At 41.2% G+C, this 18,650-nt stretch overlaps 1 protein-coding gene across 9 annotated transcripts in view; it reads right to left on the bottom strand.

Moving 5' to 3' along the window:
- The window catches only part of LCORL (ligand dependent nuclear receptor corepressor like), a 79,108-nt gene extending 68,301 nt beyond the window's left edge, over positions 1-10,807 (bottom strand). For 4 of the 9 annotated variants that reach the window (XM_082759264.1, XM_082759266.1, XM_082759262.1 and 1 more), the window contains exon 1: positions 10,605-10,807. In XM_082759264.1, the coding sequence (XP_082615390.1) occupies positions 10,605-10,764 (160 nt within the window). In that variant the 5' untranslated portion in view covers positions 10,765-10,807. The remainder of the gene's footprint in view (positions 1-10,604) is intronic. The other 5 variants (XM_082759268.1, XM_082759267.1, XM_082759269.1 and 2 more) reach the window with 3 other exon arrangements.
- Between the last annotated feature and the right edge of the window lie 7,843 nt (positions 10,808-18,650).

The raw sequence follows: 18,650 nt of genomic DNA, 5'->3' as shown, positions 1-18,650 counted from the left end.
ACCAGCAGACCTCTAAACTCCAAAGCCATTATGACTACGTAAAACGAAACACAGCTTTTAAAAAATGGTAGAACTCCAAAGTGAAAAGGTGAGATGGTAGAAGTGAGTTTATAAACTGTATTTCCAATAGCCATTGTACTGCATCACTGCCAAGCTTGTTTTCCATCAATCAAGTACTACCAACGAGTCGAGTCCTGTACTGCCTGATCTACAGAAGTTTTCATTTCTAACCCCTCAGACCAAGGAGCTAACTCTTCTTTCTCTCCATCCTCGTGTAATAATGTTACAGACTCTTTTGAACAGGAACACAAAACAAAAGCTTTTAAAAAAAGCTTCCCAAGGAACAGATATAGAAATTCTTGCATAGAAAACTAGCTGGTTAAAAGACAGAAATGAACAGTTAGTTTTCCCAGCAGAAGGACACAAGAGAGTCCCAGGGCTGCCAGTGCTCTTCCACCCAAAGAGATTATCTAATAGACTTACAGTTCCCTACATGACAGTCTAGTATTAGCAGGGGGATGCAGAGCTCAGTGAACATCAGGGGAACTTCAAAATACTGAGGTGTCAAGGTGGTGAAATGGAAGAAGATAACCAAAAGCATGTAAGCACTAAACTGAATGGTGAGGAAAGTAAATCCTCACATTAGACATCAACAGGCACTGAACTGACTTGTCACTCAGGTTTTAATCCTGGGGTTCAAACACACAGTCCTGTGAACAAATAAGCTTGGTAAATGGCAAGTAATATACCATGAATTTATGGAGTTCTTAGAGGAGTATCTTCTGCATTGTTCCCTGGTCTGTCACGATAAACTGACACAATCTTGGCTACTGCATGTACTTCTAGTTCCACATTGTAAGATACAAGCAGAAAGTGTAAGAAAGGAGGGAAAAATGATCAAATTTAATACACAGCTTCTCTACAAGGCACACAACTTTTCAACTCGGAGGACAGAAGAGATTGCCAAGTGAAGATACGTCAGATCTTCAGGAAAAAACAGAACTGGAAGAACCCCAGAACTATTCAAATAGGAAACACCTGTTATCACTTGCCTTTTTACATATATATATATTTAAAATAATGGTTTCATCTGGTGCTTCCACTTCTTGTTTTAGGACAAGCAAATGAGTCACATGAAATACAGAATCCATAACCAGATGACAGAGATCCACTGAAGTTTTATGTTGCTTCAAAAAAAAAAAAAAAGAAAAAAAAACCCACCCAAAGTCAACAAGCAGGATCATCTTGTAGGGCAGTTATCAGAACAAAGAAAACTTTCTCTAAAGGATTGAGATGAGTTGTTGAAGGATGAGAGGTATTTTTGAAATATAATTATGTATTCATATTTTTCCCCTAGCGGTCCACCACTGGCTGCAGACAACAGGTGCTGCACTAGACAAGTTTGCTCTGGTTTAGTGGAGCTGTTCTTATCCAATGATGCAGAGACACTACTACCACCCCCACTGAGCACAACCCTGACTATACTTTGTTTGAATGGGTTCTAAGGAGTCCTTCCAAGCAGTTTTTCAAACTGGAACAGGAGGAACGGAAAGACTGCTCAAGGAGATCACCAGAGCAGAGAGCTCATTACAGCCCCTACACTGCAACTGGGATTGCACCACACTGCACACAGTAAACTCTGGACAATATCAACTATTAGCAGTCTACATTAGCATGTATATTTGTAGCTGTATTCCCCCCCAACTTGTCTGAACAACAACAACAAAAAAAAAAATCAAATCCACTACAATGACTTGGGTCATTTGTACTCATTGTCCACTAATACTCAGTTTTTACCATGTTAGATAAGTGAGAATATCTGAATAAGAATACAAAATGGGAGGAGGAAACAAACAAACAAAAAAATCAACCTGACAACATTACCACAGTGCATATACACTGCGAATAAGTTTAGGCTAGAAATTAGGACACTTCTAGCCAGAATGGATTTGGAATCCATTTCCAAAAACAAACAAAAAAAAACCAGAACACTGAAGTTCCTTCACATGGGTACTGATAAGTATGCAGAACCCTCTGATAATAAGACTTCTTGACCTGTCAAGAATGCCAGAGCCTGACATTTCCTGGATAAGGTGATATGAAGAAGCATATACTCCTTTTTCCTCAAGTACCATACAATGCATTATATAACAGCAATATCTGAGGGAAGAATTCTGAAGGAAGTTGACGAAACATTTAGAGAAGACTGATGTCTCTTGGACTGAAAGACTGAAAGTATTATTTATTTGGTGTGCAAGTTTTTGATGTAATGCAAATAAACTATGAAAAAACATACCTGAAAAAATCAAAAGCTAAGAGAATATTTTTGTGGAGACGGTTGTCAAAATTGCTTTAAAGTCAAAGAGAATAGATAAAGGTTTAGAAGTAAACAATCTAGTAATTTTTATTAAGTCAAGGATGGGAAGCTACTGCTCAAGGAAGTTGAGGGATGAACAGATAGGGTGGTCCAGGAACAAGAAGATTGAAGGGACATGAACCAGACCCAAAAGGATGTCCACAGTCTGTGTCACTCAGCTGGAAGCATAGCAAACTTTTAAGACTGAATGTGGCCCAGCTGGCACTATGTACAGGGTAGTTTAAGGTAGCAGTGGATCTCGAGTAGATCTTGTTTTTCTTTCCGCCACCAGATGACCTGTGTCCAATCTACAGGTCACAAATGGACAGCTTCTTTCTATAGTCTACATTCTATATGGCAGCAATATTTGTTCATCATTAAAGATACCTAGCAGTTTTGCACCAGTAGTAACTTGGCATAAAATTGTGTAGTTTTAAGAATTAATTTTTTTTTTTAATATGATACACAAAGATTTTTGGTATCAGTTATGAAAAGCAGCAGCATATTCAACACTCCTCTGACCTATCAGTGGCTAAGCAAACTAGAAAGCTAGCTTTTAAAGCAGTGGAATTACGACAGTGGTGACTAGTCTTCATATATAAGATTTTAACTAGCCTTTAACTAAGACAGTTTGAAGTGAAGACTTGCAAAGGGAGGAAGATTATATTTAATTTTCAGATTGTAAATATTTTTAAGAGCAATCTGTCGTATTTCAGAATAAGACAGCAGAACAGTTGATATTTCTACTGAAAAGCTCTTTAAACATTAGTGATTGATCTCGAGTCAGCTAGGATGTTCCATACTTAAAAAGCAGGACATTACAAAATTATACAGAACCTGAAAGCTGAGGAACATAATTAAAAGAGGTTACAAATTCAGTCATCTTCTATTTACCACCAGACCTTAAAAAATTCAGAATTCACATCTAGTAACATTTACCCCTCTCACCCCCACAATATAACACATGGTGCTATGTAGATGCAAGTCTACATGGATGTTGAGAACCAAAGACAACCAAAAATAACAGTTGAGACTTCAAATAAATTGTAAAGAATGAAGGATTCATCTCAAAAGGGGTTAATCCAGCTTCAAGATATTACACTGGAACCAGGTCTGTGCCAGAAGTGGACACAAAAATGCTGATGGTGTGCTACATGGGTCTTTGATCTGAGAATTCACATGCAGCTGACCACATCCAATAAAAAGGGATTCAACTTCTATATCTGGATGCGTTTCTGCAGATTCAGAATCTCCTGCTCTTTGTAATACATCATCTACTCCCTTACAGTCTCAAATAGATGAGCCAGTACATCCATCTTCCCTACTCTCTCCTCTCTTCTTCCTGGCTTTTCTATGCCTTTAGCAGATGGAAGGATAAAGTGGTAGATTAGCAGTGACAAAGAGATAGATCACGTAATAGCTTTACACCCGCAAACAAGCTTCTCAGTACCTTCCAGAATATATGGTAGTTAAATTTATAATGCCATCCTACTTTTCAGGAGTTTGATACCAGAAATATGAATCTCACATTCATATCTCTATCAATATTCCAACCTATCAAAGTTTCCCATGTACATAGAAGAAAAAGTTCAAGAATAACATGAAAGACAAGGTCCTAACGAGGACAAAGAAGTTTAAGTTAGTGAAGTCTATAAAGCTCTGGCTGACCTCTACACTGTACATAAACATACTGAACTCTAAAGGTTAGAATAACAACCTTGTTCGAAGCCCTAATACTTGAGTCACATTCAAGAAGAAGGGATCCATTGTAACTATCTATTCAAAACACCCATATAATAGAGCTGAGAAATAAAAAAGGCAGGGGCGGATAAGGGGAAGAGGTACTCATTTTTCCCATTGTGGCTGTAGGCAGTACAAGCCCTGGCTACTTGCCAGGAGCTGGAACACAGCTAGCTTCTCAGAACAAAGTAATCCGATGAATTGATCAGCACGACAAACTCCTATTTCCTGCCTTTACAGAACTACTAGTGCTTACTACCACAGTAAGACAGTTCAGAAGACTCAACAGAAAATTTACCGAGAGGAACAACCACCACAGAGCCCCCTCAGAACCACTTAAAACAGAAGGGCAGTTGGCTACTAGATCAGAGCAGTTCCACCACAGAGGAGAACAAGAAGAAACACATTGTTAGCAGTACTGTAACCTTGCTTTTGTCAACAATTGTTTTGATTGGGATGCTGTTCAGCCAACTCTGTCTCTAGCTCATTTGGAACACCATCAAAAAACTCATTGCTAGAAGTTACTTAAAATCAGAAGCCACTCTGATTCACTCTCTAGCGAAGCCACTTACACTTGACTGAGAAGGAAAAACAGCAGGTACGTAGTAAACTTGACTAGGAAACCAAGCCAAGCTAAACTAGATTTGACCTTTCCTTCCCTTTTCTTTCTGCTGCCACGTTTCTCCTCGTTTGTTAGGTTAGCTTTTTTTGTAAGACTAAATTTTACCATCGAGTTTGTTGGGTAGTTTTAATGAATGAATCCTCATACTGGTCTACACAAACCATGACGAAAGATACAATGAGTGCAGAACAAAAAAAAAAAATAATAAAATTGTGGTATGCAACAACACAAAAACAAGTTACCAACTTCAGAGGTCTGTACAGTTACTGAATGCCAGTTCAAAGAAAAAAAACAGATTGAATTGCAATGACAACACATCTCTCAATTTTTTTGGTTTACAGAAGTTACAGCTTAAGCTGTTAGTGCCTACAATGCAGAAAGACCAGCAGAGTTCAAATTTCTCATCTCACTATCAATCACACAAAAATAAACAGCTACCATATAAGAACATACAATAAGAAAGGTCAAGCTATGCCTAAAACCATAGACAAAGATCACAGCAGTTCCTGGAACACTTAAAACTTGAACTGCTTCCATATACTAATATCTAGGCACAAGGAGCACAAAAACAATCACAGGTTTTATGCGCACTACCGAAGACACGTGTATTTACTTGTATGCTCCAGAACACATTTCTGTTCTGAGGGCAAATAATTCCAGCAGAGCATTGCTTGCATCCCACGTGGTCTGTGCAGCAGGTACTGTTTTGCCTGTCACAAAGGCACGCTCCGTACCACCTTACAGCTGCAGGTTCACAGCCTATCAGCAGACTACTCAGGCATCTGCCACTAAATATACACAACACCGCTGCATCTTCCCCCCAACTTTTTAAACTAAGTCCCTCGATGTCATCACCCTACCTTCTATATTGTTTTCCCACATGAACATTACCCTCAGGAATCCCATATAAGACATCCCTTCAAAAACACATAATGACAATAGGCCATGACTTCTTGAGAGGAGCTGAGTTGGACAAGGCTTATGAAAAAACATGGAAAAGAAGCTGTTTTAACATTGCTTATTGAAGCACATTTTCCAGAACAAGCAAAGCAAGCCCCACATGTCTTCTCATATTTCAATCTAAAGACAGCTCATGTGATATGCTGCGGCAACCTCCAATGATATATATCCATGCACTGGGTCTAAACATTTTCTTTTTTCCTTACCCTGCTTGTCACATCGCAGCTCAAAGCATGACAGAACCACAGGAAGACGCTACGCTGGTACTACAGCTCACACCTGACAATGACTTTATGGCCACAGTAAGCTTGCTTGCTGTTTAAGGAGCCCAGAGTGCCACAGAAGCAGGTATCATTTTGAGATCGTTCCTGCACACAGCCTTGCCAGTGTAACAGAGCATCAGTGCTGGCAGATACTGGCTGCCTGCAGCACTAGCAGACAGACAAGAACCTAACAGATGTACAGTGAAATAGCTGGTTCTGCCACTGTGGCAGCTGTAGGAAGTCACCTACAACTGCGGTGGCATTACAGAACAAACAGCAAAACCCTGTGACATTGTGCAGAGGACCTACAGCCATGGGGAAGGTGGGGACACTCCTGTGTATTATTGCGGGGATAAGGACAGGAAGCAGTTAATGCAGGAGGGCTCCAACAGTGGGGATAATACCAAGTGCAGAATCTACAAGTCTTTGGTTTGGTGGGAATTCCACTTGAGAACTAACTTGTTCAAAAAGAACAAGCTGCTGCAGAAATTGAAATATTTAAAAAAGCAACTTCCAACCTTTAGTCATCAAAACGAACAGAATTAGATTTACTGATGTACCCTAGTTTAGAAAGCAAAAAGCCTGAAAGAAGTGACACTGAAAGCAAAGGAGATGGCATGATTTGATTTCACAGGCATACCAAAAAGTACATTTTCATTTTGATCAACTTTCAGCTTTCATAAGAAAGCAATTCCAAGGCTATTTCCTGTCAAATGTATGCCCCCAAGCTGTACCAAAGGATCAGGAGAACTTCTATCCTTCTCCTAAATAATGACGCATTTATTTTTTAAGAATTGGTTATTATTAAAATCTTTGATTTCCATACTGAAAGATCATTCCCACTCTTTCATATTTTCACAATACAGTGCAAGGCCCTGGAAAGAAAACTTTGACTTCCATGACTGGAGTTACCTGGCATTTTCCATAAGTCTCTGCTTAACGCAGACGATACCACTGTAATATAAAGAAAAGCACCAGCTCATGCTGTAGATTCTTCATGCAATTCCTAGGCCTCTCCTCTGTGCCCATGCCATTAAAGTTATGTGGGTTCAAGATACTTGCCAACACTTCGCCTGTAAAGGCAAAACACTTTGCCAAGTAACGTTGATCTGTGGGGTCGGTGACTGTTTCAGAGAACTGCATAAATCCTGTTTCTTAAGGCTGATTGCAGTCTCACGTTAAATTTATATAGCTTCACATCACCAAAGCCTCTTAATCCAGTGGAATGCATATAACCATTTCACACTGCAAAGTTTTAATCAGATAACTTAAAATTCAGGTGTGGTGCCCTTCTGATACACACCTATATATATATATATTTTTTTTTTTTTCCAATTTACACCATCGTGGAATTCACTTGTTGGGTAAGTTAGGTACTTCAACTCCAAACTTTCAGACAGTTTTACCTTAATTCCAAATTCTGTGTTTATGTATCTTGTTTATTAGCTATATAAAAAGATCATGCCTAGGACAAAACAGCTGTAAGCAGGGCTCTGAACAGAACTTGTTGGCATGTCCTGTGCACGATGCACAAACACCTACAGAGTCACGAGCTGCAGATGGCTTCTGAGAGCCTCCAGGTTTGAGCTTGGAGTCATGTAAGAGCTAGGTGCTCTGGAGCAAGGCACATCCAGAAGGAGAAGCCTAGGCATCTTAGGAATGTTAGTGCTCAAAGTAACATACACAAAGCCTACCATCTGAACAGCTATTTCATACGGCATACCTATTTGGGATTTATGTGACTATATTCCACATAACTATAACATGAAGGATTTTTTTGGGCACCTTCAAATACATTTTGATCTCAACTAACAGGTATCAGTGAAATTTAATCAGTGTTTTTCTCCAAGTCTTTAAGTGCTTGAACATTTTGACCTGGGACTTAAAGTAATATTCCACGAGTCACTAATTAACACAATAGCCTGGCAAGAAACAAGCTTTTAATTCTTAAACTCACGTAAACATTCAAGTCTGCAATGAGGTTTTGACAGATGAACAAAAACCCATTCAGCAATCAAACCCTTCGAGCAGAGGTCCCTAACCGTTACTGACCCTCAAGCAAACAGTACACTTCAGACAAGCGAGTTATTTTCATCGTGCTGCTGTGGATACGAACAATCTGTTGACTATTAGCCTCAAGCTGGGCAATCAGTGTCTTGGAAGGATTACCTCTGGCTCAGTTTACCATTTCCATAAAGCATGTGGGTGAGGCATCCCTCACATATAAAGGATTTCAAGGTGCTTAAGCAACACCATAGCACAGAAATGTGTCAGATTTAGCATCAATATAGCAAACAATGTAAGAAATCAAGAAGTTGTTCATCCAAACAGCTGGCAGATGACATGTTGAAGGAATCTCTGCTTTCCTGCGTCACCCTCTTAACATACTGCTTGACAAACTACAGTCCACAATGTCACATCACCTTTCAACAATTTTGGTGATAAAAAATGCTAAGGGTAGAAAGACATGAGATGTGGGTGTTTTTAGGATTGACATTAAGCTACCTCAAGCACTGGTGGACTACTACTTTGCTACATCATTTTCATCACTTTGCTACACAGGTATGACTCTTGAAAAAGGTGGAGGAAAAAAACAAAGAGCTATACCAAATATCAATCATATTCACCACTTCCCCCTCCCTCTTGTTGCTGTTTCAGCCATGAATTGAGCAATTGTTTAGACATTCCAGTTAACACTAGCTTTGGTAAGACTCTTCTGATCTTCAGGAATACTTTGCTGAGGGAGAATAATTAACTATTTCTACTTCAAAAGTTAATTAGCACCAATACAGGGGGTTACTTTGCAGAAGTTAATGCTGCAGAATTTCAAAGCATTCAAAATAAAAGCAGTTAAGTGTACTCTACCTCCATTACACTGACTACCTACCCACTTCCTTACCACTGTGTTTACACTTTCTCTCAGATAAGGGCTACTCAACAGGCATGCCAAGTAACAGTTCTCAACAGAGATAGCTCTTGACTAACTATTAAACCATAACCCATGCCCCTCCTCCTCAGCAGGAGCTAATCATAATGTGGGGCTCCTTTCTATTAATTAATTTTTGCATATGAGTATATGAAGAAATTATATCCTAAAAAAACATTTCAAGTGGAATGAGAGCACAAAGCGGTAACACAGTGGAGTCTGTGTAAAGTGTAAGTAATTATTTTCTGGTTTTACACATAACGAATCTCAGTGAAAGAGCAACCGCAAAGCAACTTGGAAGAAGTTTCTCAAACACAACAGATCTGCCCAGCAGAGGTCCCAGTCTACAGTGACATTTTATCTTACAGAGAGTTCATTGCATTTCTTCGTAGTCCTCGTCCGTGCTGGTCATGTGCCACTGTGTTCCTTGAATGCATCTGATAGCACCCTGCTACAGCTCAAAGTCCCTTCAGTTATCAACTATCACGCAGGCTTTTAGGATCCCAGTTTAGATTTAAAAAGGAAATGTCATCAAGCAAGATGTAACCAGAGGAGCGGATGCTTCATATATAATTCGTGCAAGGTATCGGCCTGTCAGCTTTAGCAGTGCACCGTGATGTCTGTGCCTGCGAACTAGCGCTTTTTATGTATTCTAATTAAATTTCATCCTTTCCACAGAAGTGAGAGATGAGTATAGGAGTATGTGGAAACGCATTTTGTTTTCTAAAGAGCATTATGTTAAATGGGAAAGGTTAATGAAGTGCACTATGTACAGGTGCAGTAGTACACACACAGGTGTTTGACAGCACACACGAAGGAGCCACCAGGCTCCCCAAAACACGCAGCAGCAGCACCAGGACAGGGTCACCCCTCGGTCACCCCCTTCCAGGGCTCTGCCCGCCGGCCCTCTGGGACCGAGGCTTTTTGAGGCCGGAGCAGGGCGAGCTCCGTCGAGAGAAGCGAGCGGCCCCGGGCACGTGGGCGCCCCAAAACAGAAGGAAAAAAAAAAAACACAAAAACAATAAAAGGAGCGGGGGGGGTAGGAGGGAAGAGAGCACAGGCACAAAAGCCCGGAGCCGAAGCGAGGAGCGGGCGGCGCAGCGCGCACCGGGGCAGGCGCCGGGCGCGGCCCCGCAGGTACCCGGGAGCGCGCCCCCGCCCCGCCCCGCCCGGGAACGGCGCCAGGGCCCCGCGCGCCCCCGTGGGAGGGGGCGTCACGTGACCCGACGGGGGAACCTCGCGGCCGGGGCAGCCCCTGGGTGGGAGGGAGGGGGGGGGGGGGGGGGGGAGTGAGGGAGAACTGCCGTCGCCATGACAACTTCCCGGGGGGAGGGAAAACTTCAAATCCCAACCGTCAGTGCAGGAGCGGCTGGCTCTTAAAGGCGCACACACACCACCCCCGCCGCTCCCCCCCCCGCCTCCCCGCTCAGACACCCGCGATGGAAGAAGGGGCGGAGGTGGGGGGGCGGCGGGGAGCCGAGACAAAAGAAGCCGGAGCCGGGGAAGGGGGCGAAGGCAGGGCCCGGGCGGCCCGCAGCCGAGCCGCGGCGCCCACCCCGCGCTGCCGTTGGCGGCTCAGGAGACCTCGGCTCGCCCCCCAACCGCCCCTCACCGCCGCTGCCAGTCGGAGGGGGAGGCTCGGTCTGGGGCTGGGGCTGCCGTGCCCGCTCCCCGCCGCGGAGCCCCCCGAGCTTTCAGCGCCCCGCTCCCCGCCCGCAGCCCCCTCCCGGCGCTTACCCACACAGTGCATGAGCCGGTGCCGCCAGGAGTCGAGTTCGCGACGGACTCCCCTGCGCTCCGCCGTGCAGCGGGGGCTCCGGCACTGCGAGGAGGAGGCGGCGGCGGCGGCAGGAGGAGCGGGAGCCGCGGCGGCCATTCTGTCTGTTCCCTTTTCCATCTGCCTCTGACCTCACGCCCGCTCATTTACATACGAGCGCGCGCTCCCCCCCCTCCTTCAAACCTCAGCGAGCGCGTGCCCGCGCCCGTCCGCCCCCCACCTCCTCCCTTAGCATCCGGGGCGGGGAGCGCGCGCGCGCGCCGCCTGGCGGGGTGATTGACACGTGTCCACCCCCTCCTCCCTTCCCGCCTTCCGGGCTCCTCACCGCCCCCCCCTCCGCTCCCTCTCCCCGCTCCGAGTCGGTAACCGGGCCGCCAACCGGCCCCCCCCGCCCCGCTTCCCATCGATGTCCCCCCCCCCTCCGGCCTACAAATCCCGAAGGGCAGCGCGCCACCTGCTGCAGCCCCGCGGGGGGAGGTGGTGCAGCAAAGCATGCCGGGAGTTGTAGTCCGCTGAGGGGAGCCGGGAGGGGGGGAGCTGAACGCCCACCCCGGAGCCGTCCCCAGTGGGGGCCGTAAGTGGCAGTAAGTGGCCAGCAGCAGCTCGGCAGCTTCCTCGCTTCCTTCTTCTCCACCTCAGATCTGTTGCGAGCGCCTCGTGTCTTTTATTTGCCCTGAACTTCCAACAGTCACCAGCTTCGCCTCAGAAACAGCGAAACCCAAGGCAACTCTTGCAAGGCATCGTCAGAGCCCACACAGAGTAAAACACAATCGTGTGAGGATAGAATGCATCGGTTTCAAACTAATAATAAACTCTGAAGGAAAAACTATTAAAAATGTATATATATATATATTATTCTTCACAAATGGGCTTAAGAAATCTGTTTGTGCTTTTGCTACTCGTGCAAAACTTTGCAGATATTTCCTTCTGAACTCGTTGAAGATGCTTTTCTGGGCAAGGGACGTGTTCAGGGATTGCCTGCAAATGAAGATCACCCTTGTTTCCACTGGAATGAACTGAGCTTTTGTATCAGATGACAGGTCACGTCTTTTATCCTTTTTTTTTTTTTTTTTTTTTTCCCAAAGAGATTTTATAAAAATAAACTTGGTCATTTGTGTAAAGCAGCTAATAGAGCTTAATGAATTCAGCATACAGCAATTTTAAAAACTATTCATTTAATTGAACCCCGGAGGTTATCATAGTTTCATATGGACACAAATGTCCTTCATCTGAAGAGTTTTTTTTTTGTTGTTTTTTTTTTTTTTTTTTTTTTTGTTTTTTTTTTGATGCCTATGTTTAAATAAAGAATTGACAAGACACCACCCCCACCTCCTTTTGTTCATTTATACAATTTTTGCTCTAGTTGCAAGTCCCATTCGAGAGACTTCTCCAGGCACTGCAGGAAAAAAGAACTAAACATGGCTGACCAAGCTGGAGGGCAAATTTCAGGGAGAGGGAGGGAAGGCAAAAGAATTTCAAACTGCCTCGACTTTGTATTCTTAGGCCTTCTGAAAATACTGCCTAGATGTCAGACATGCTAGACACTAGGTATTGAACAGCTCTCTCCCTTTGAGATGCTTTATTCTTCCAAATCTAAAACTAAAGCAGGCAACCCAAGGATCTTGTTTAGTTGAACCCTCAGGGGTGTTGTTTTTAAATTAATTGTATTGGTTTTCCTTCTGTATCAAAATGACTTCCCAGCCAAGAGATTACTGCTTGCATGGACTTGGACTTCATTTTATAGAAGCGATTCCACTGTCGTGAACAAGGAAACTCCAAGACTGACTGAAGGCAGAGCCAGGGGCAGTGAGGGCTAATTTTAACTTGGTTCATTTTAGCTGCCTATCCTAGCTAATTTTTCTGGGATCAGAGAGTCAGTTAACTTAGAAATGGCTCTGGAGGCAAAGTCCAGTACAATTTTGTTTAAAGCTATAAGAATTACTATTATGGTCTTTAGGCATGTTTCATCTCTCATATATTAATTTGTGGATAAAGACAAAATAAAATTGTCACAGGAGCTTATCTACAACCCTATCACAATCTGAAATGTTGATTTTTTTTTTTAAATGCATATTGGGGAGATTGAACTGTCTTATTGATACATTACAAAACTGTTCATCACCAAAACCTCTTTATAATTAATCCCCAAAGATGAAATTCACTCCTGTACAGACAGCTTCGCGTGGCTCTTTGTCACATAAGCACTGCTCTGTGGAAACTGAGAGTAAGGATGAAGTGTAATTAAAACAGTCTAACTTGAACAGACAAAGCCTTTGCAGATGGTATCTTGAAATGAGTATGTCCTGAAATGGTGAACCTCCCCCCTTACATGAACACAATTTGTAAATCTTGAAATTGTCAGTGTTTCTGGTAAAACAAAAAGTGTTAAATAATGAATTGTACAATAGCTTTATGAATGAGTATTGCAGAGAACTATTAATATTTGAAAGATAAATGACAACAGAAAACAAGGGTTTAAAAAATAAATGCTAGGGGAGATTTCACAATAAACACTGACGTGATCATTTGGGTAAAGGATCTAGCTAAATGGAAGAAGTGATATTTAATAATCACTGTGAATATTAGGTTACCAAAACATAACTGCTTAAATCTATATGCAATATACATATTCCAGTGATTTAGTACATTATAAAGATGCATAAGATGACAATCTTATATGCTAAAATACCGCGAACTTCACAGATTTAGGCTGATGCACTGAACTGTGAAATGCTGAATAGCCAACAAATGTTTAATTCTGCTGCTTCCCCTATGGGGATGGCAGCTTCCACCCAAGAGAGGTAAGCACAGACAGCTAGCAAATGATAAATATTTTGCCACTGTGGTTTGATATGTATGGTTTAGGGCATAACTGATCCACCTACTCTTTCAGCTACTGCCAGCAGATACCTCCACTATTCCAGGTTTGATATACAGCCTACTCTTTTTCCTCCAGTGAAGGAGGAAAGTAGCCTCCAGCAGCAGAAACCAGACCTGCAGCTGTAGTGCAGTGCAGCAGGAGTGCTATGAGAAACCTGCCCATGGCAGCAAGCAGCCTGGCCCATGTGAAAAGATTATGACTAATCTAATAGTTCAGAATTAGAATTTCATAACATCCTCAATCAGTATGAAGTCACACAAAAATAGCTTTAAAAACATAACTACGTTTATAAAGGTTGAAATCCTTTACAGTTGCAGACGTCTGGGTTTAGGGGCTCCATGTGCCTTACAACAAATCTTAAATCTGAGACATTTTCCTTGCAGAATACTTGGTGTTCAGTGACTGCGTGTTTCAGGAGTATATAAAATGAAAAATACTGCTCTCTCTTAATTACAGGGTCTGCCTTTGGGAATTTCATCAGCATCAGTTGATATTGCTTTCAATATAGGTGCACAATTGTGTATTTGCACAGGTTAATAGAAAGCCAGCCAAGGTGAATTTCAAAATGAACAATAACATTTTTGGCCAAAAACTTCTCCTTGAATCTCTGCCTATAAAAAAAGACCAAGAAATTCATAAAGTGAAGCTTACCTTAAGTAGAAAGGCAGCACTAAGCCAATCAAGCCAGTGCTATACTTGAGCTCATGTTGTTGACCTAATTCTAAGCACATGAAACCTGATTATTGCAGACAGATGACTGTTTTTCACAAACATCCATATCTGTCATAAAGCAAGGTAAAAAAATGGAAAAATGCTTCTTGTGTGTTCTTAGTGCTCTTAAAGCGGTGAGGACCAAAATAGGTAAAAAGAAAAGTTTGCATGTGAATTGCTGTTTTCTTACCAGACCATCTAACCAACTTATCTAAAAGCAGCCAAGCTTTCAAGAACACGAATATTCTTCATGTCCTATCTACTTTAACTATACTAGCTGATTTAATAGAGATGTAACAGCCATGCATCAAACTAGCCTTGTTTGGAGCAAGCAAGGCTTGCAATAAAACCATACAGCAAATATTTATGATAGATACACTCAGTTTTACATGGTTAACTAAGACATTTATAGAACTTTCATTTTATACCATTTTGGAACACAAAGTGAAATTTTCCTGTATTCCTTTCAGATCTGAGTTTATCACTACTCTTTAGAGGCTCAGAGTCTGGTGATGCTCCCCTCTGACAAGGAGCTATGGAGAAAATTCATCTACTCTAATTACAGCATGATGGCAGAAAGTTCCCTTGCAGGGTTGAAGAAAGGAATTGCCTCCAGAACAACTCATGCAAACGATGCAGGTACCACATGCATAGCTGTGGTCTGCAAGGCCCTCTCTGTGAGTGTTACCTTCCTCTTGAGTGCACATGGTACATAAATAAATTATTTGTTAGTTCCCAAGATGGAAAGCCTTCCCAAAGCAGCAGTGGACCAGAATGAGGAGAGGAAAGGAAATCTAGTACTTCACACATGTCCACATTATGTACACTGCCTCAGACTCATCAAATGTGTGATAATTTAGGATGTTTGCTGAACGAAGAAGTGACGTGGGTCAGGTTGAATGGGTTACCACAGTTGTAGAGATAACTACCCTGTGACTTTTGAAAGGGGAATAGTATTCATCTGTAGCAGATATACTCTGTGTGAAGAATTTTATGGGTGATCCTCAACGGGTGCCAATTGGTTAAATCAAAAGTGGTTGCTTCAAACTGTAAGTGTTAGCTGCTCTCAGGAGATTGGTTGTTACCTTATTCATTTAGTAACTTATTAAAATACTTAAATAAATCCACTAGGTATAGCTACAATTCCATTTTTTCTTACAGTTAAGCAGACAACAGTCATGTTTCAGCCTGCACATAATTTTAATAAACTTAGTGATACATTGAAGCCAAGATTTTGAATCAGCTCAGACCTATTAATTATCAAGAGGTAAATGTATTTAAAAAAACAGCAGACATAACACACCAAATGAAACACAACCCTGAGAGTGAAACAGAAGCCAGAGAGTTGCACACAGCAAGCATCCCTCCAATGGTTGTTAGTCCCCCTTTGCTTTCCTTTCCAGTGTGCTGCACTGTCACACCAACTGATAAAGCATCATTTGTCCTCCTTTATTTGGTTTTCAAAGGCCCAGCTATGAACCAGCCATTTCACCATCTGAACTGCTGTCAATAGTGAGACAGAAATGGGGTGACAGAGACTTGTGGAATATTTCTGTTTTGCCTAATACTTGATTATTCACCTCCCCATACTTTCACAAGAACTGTAAGTGCTCAGAGCTATTTGGTATCCTTCTCAACATGTTCCAGAGAAGTCATTTCCCTTTCCAAGTTTCCCTGTTTTCATTCCTCCTCTGAATTCTATACCTCTTTTTTTTTTTTTTTTCTTTTTTTTTTTTTTTTTTTTTCTCTCTGTAACAATATAATTCACAGTGTGCTTTATCTTGCTTTCTAACATGCAAATGTGCTCAGGTTTCCAGCATAATAGATGATTCTTCAGAAGCAAAAATGTTTGAAAAAGAAGAGGAAATATCTCTCATTATTTCTGCATGACAAAGCTAAAGTTGGCATTTTAATATTCTGCTTCCCTCGTTCATAATCTGACTGATCATACCATGGTAAATTCTCTGCTTCCCGACTCTGCTCTGCTAAACAAACTCATTTAAAATAAACAACTCCTTAGGCAGTCAACAAAGGTTGGACCAAGACTGACTGCAAAACATCACTATGGGCTATAGGATTCAGGATAAAGATTTTTAATACTGATTTCCACAGTTTGTTTTTTTTTTTTTTTAATCTGAGTAGAATTAATTTATGGGCTTCTGAGCAGCAGAAGTATCATCCTCATCCTGTGACAGTAATGCCATCTTTTATGGCTCAAATAACAACCCATCAAAGTACTTGCAAGCTGCAGACCAGAACATGAAACAACACATGGCCTAAACCTACCTTCTCCTTCACCATCCTTTCAGAGTGGACGGGCACAAGCTGTATGATGTTGGTTTTGGTGGCCCAATCTGTGCCACACTTTTCCTGCTTATGTAGCCAAGGGGTCATTTTCTCATCACACACACTTCACTATGCAAGAGTGCATGTGTATGAGGGCTGCAATCCATTTAGACAAAGCTGTAGAGCTGGAGAAAACAAAACAAAACAAACAAACAAAAAAAACAACCAAACCAACCAACCAACCAAAAAACCGACAATTTTCATGGCAAGCTGAGCATATTTGATCATAACAGTACCCAAAATGTTACTTCATAGCATCACTTCTCAAAGCAGAGCTACATTTTGGTAGACATTACGGTAGAAAAAAAGAAAGAGTTTTAAAGAATACATGCTTGCAAGGTGATATTATTTGCTAATATGCAAAATAAGTGAAAGATTCTGTGTTTTTATCTTTTAAAAGCCAATCACAGTACTTTGCAAGTAGAAATATAACAACTTTTGTTCAGTGCTGATTTAAAACATTTATTATTTTTAAGTGTTTTTCTGAGGATGATATATCCTATGTTTCAGCATGAACCTGACAGAAAAAGGTGTGTAAGTGAAAGGAGACAGCTTGAAATAATAATAAAAAAGAAAAAAAAAATAAAAAAAAGAGGAAAATATAGTCTTCTATAGATTAAGCTGCTGTTTTAACACGTCATTATATGACTATTAAAATTAAATTTAGAGGGAAGGTAAAATCCTATATATATGCCTAAGTGATGTCTCCATAGCACTATCTGTCAAATATGGCTGTTTTTTTCCTTCCATTTAAACTGTTATCCTATGTTCCACACAGCTGAGTAATGTCACTCACTCTCTCTAAAGTTTCCCAAGTGGCTAAGTAATTTAAGTATGCCATCACCAGAGCAACTCTGCAGCTGAAAATATACTGCCATTAAACCCAGAGAGAATAGATTGCTAATTGCAGCTTAATATTAGAGATAGACATGAAATACTGAGCCAGTCATCAGGGCAACGTGCTGGTAATCCAAACTTACACTAGTGAAAAGACAAAGAACTGTTTACTGTCATCATGAATGACTTCTACAATTATGCTAGCTAAGTACTCCCTAAAACTAAATACCGCAAGGGCTGCCAGCTCTGCTGTGGACCACAGATTAATTACAATTTAAGCTAAGGAGGATATTGTTTCTCCAATACTACTCTTCCTTGTGTGGGACATCACACTAGGTAGGTTTTCCTATAGTTTTTGGCATTGTCTGCTATTTCGTAGCCAACCAAACCAGCACCCACAGTGGGAGGTGTCAGGAAATGAGACTGGAAGGCTCATCGGTCACTTGAGTAAAGCAGCTTATTTCCTGGAACATCACTTGCACAGTTATTACCTCTTGAAACTGAGCTTTTCATGGTTTGATTTAAGACAACTATTTTTATTACATCTGTAAACTTCATCTTATCAGTTTTATGTATAACCTTTCTCTTAGCTGAATTGTCTGTGTTTTAGGTTATGTTACATTCTGAATCCCCACTTAACTCCCTCCTCCCTCCTTTCCCACCAGTTCCATCTCTTCCATTTTCAAGCTAAACATCTCAAACTGAAAAAAAAAAAAAAAAAAGTAGAAGAAAAAGAAAGGAGGAACATTGTGGATGAAATGCCCCACTTCTGTAGTGAAATAAAAAGACAGCAATACAATTTCTCAGACCAAAATTTATTTGAAAATAAGGACCTCGCTAGATCAGTGTTATTGGGTTTAGTTTGCTGTGGCCTTCACATAACAGTTCTTGAAATGCTTGTTTGCTTTTCTGCAATTCTCAATATTTATCTTTTTATGTGATTTTAATCATTTTCAGTACTGCTGTAAGGAAACAAAAATAAAATTTATATTTCACAAAAAACAGATAATACATTTAATGTAACTGTGATTTTGTTATTGTACCTCTTTTCAAATGTAGGTTTTGAAATCAAAGATAAGGAATGATTTTTATGTTCATTTTATTTTTCAGTAGCTTTTCTGAAACTTGATTTTCTGATTTTCTTATGTTTCCTGGCTGTACAGTTTTTCCCATTAATTTGTAAAGACTATTTTGTATTATGTTAATTCACACAAATTAATAGAAAAAATAG

Source organism: Aythya marila, assembly GCF_965140915.1.
Source record: "Aythya marila genome assembly, chromosome: 4".
NCBI lineage: Eukaryota > Metazoa > Chordata > Aves > Anseriformes > Anatidae > Aythya > Aythya marila.
This window is presented reverse-complemented; position numbering and strand designations above follow the sequence as displayed.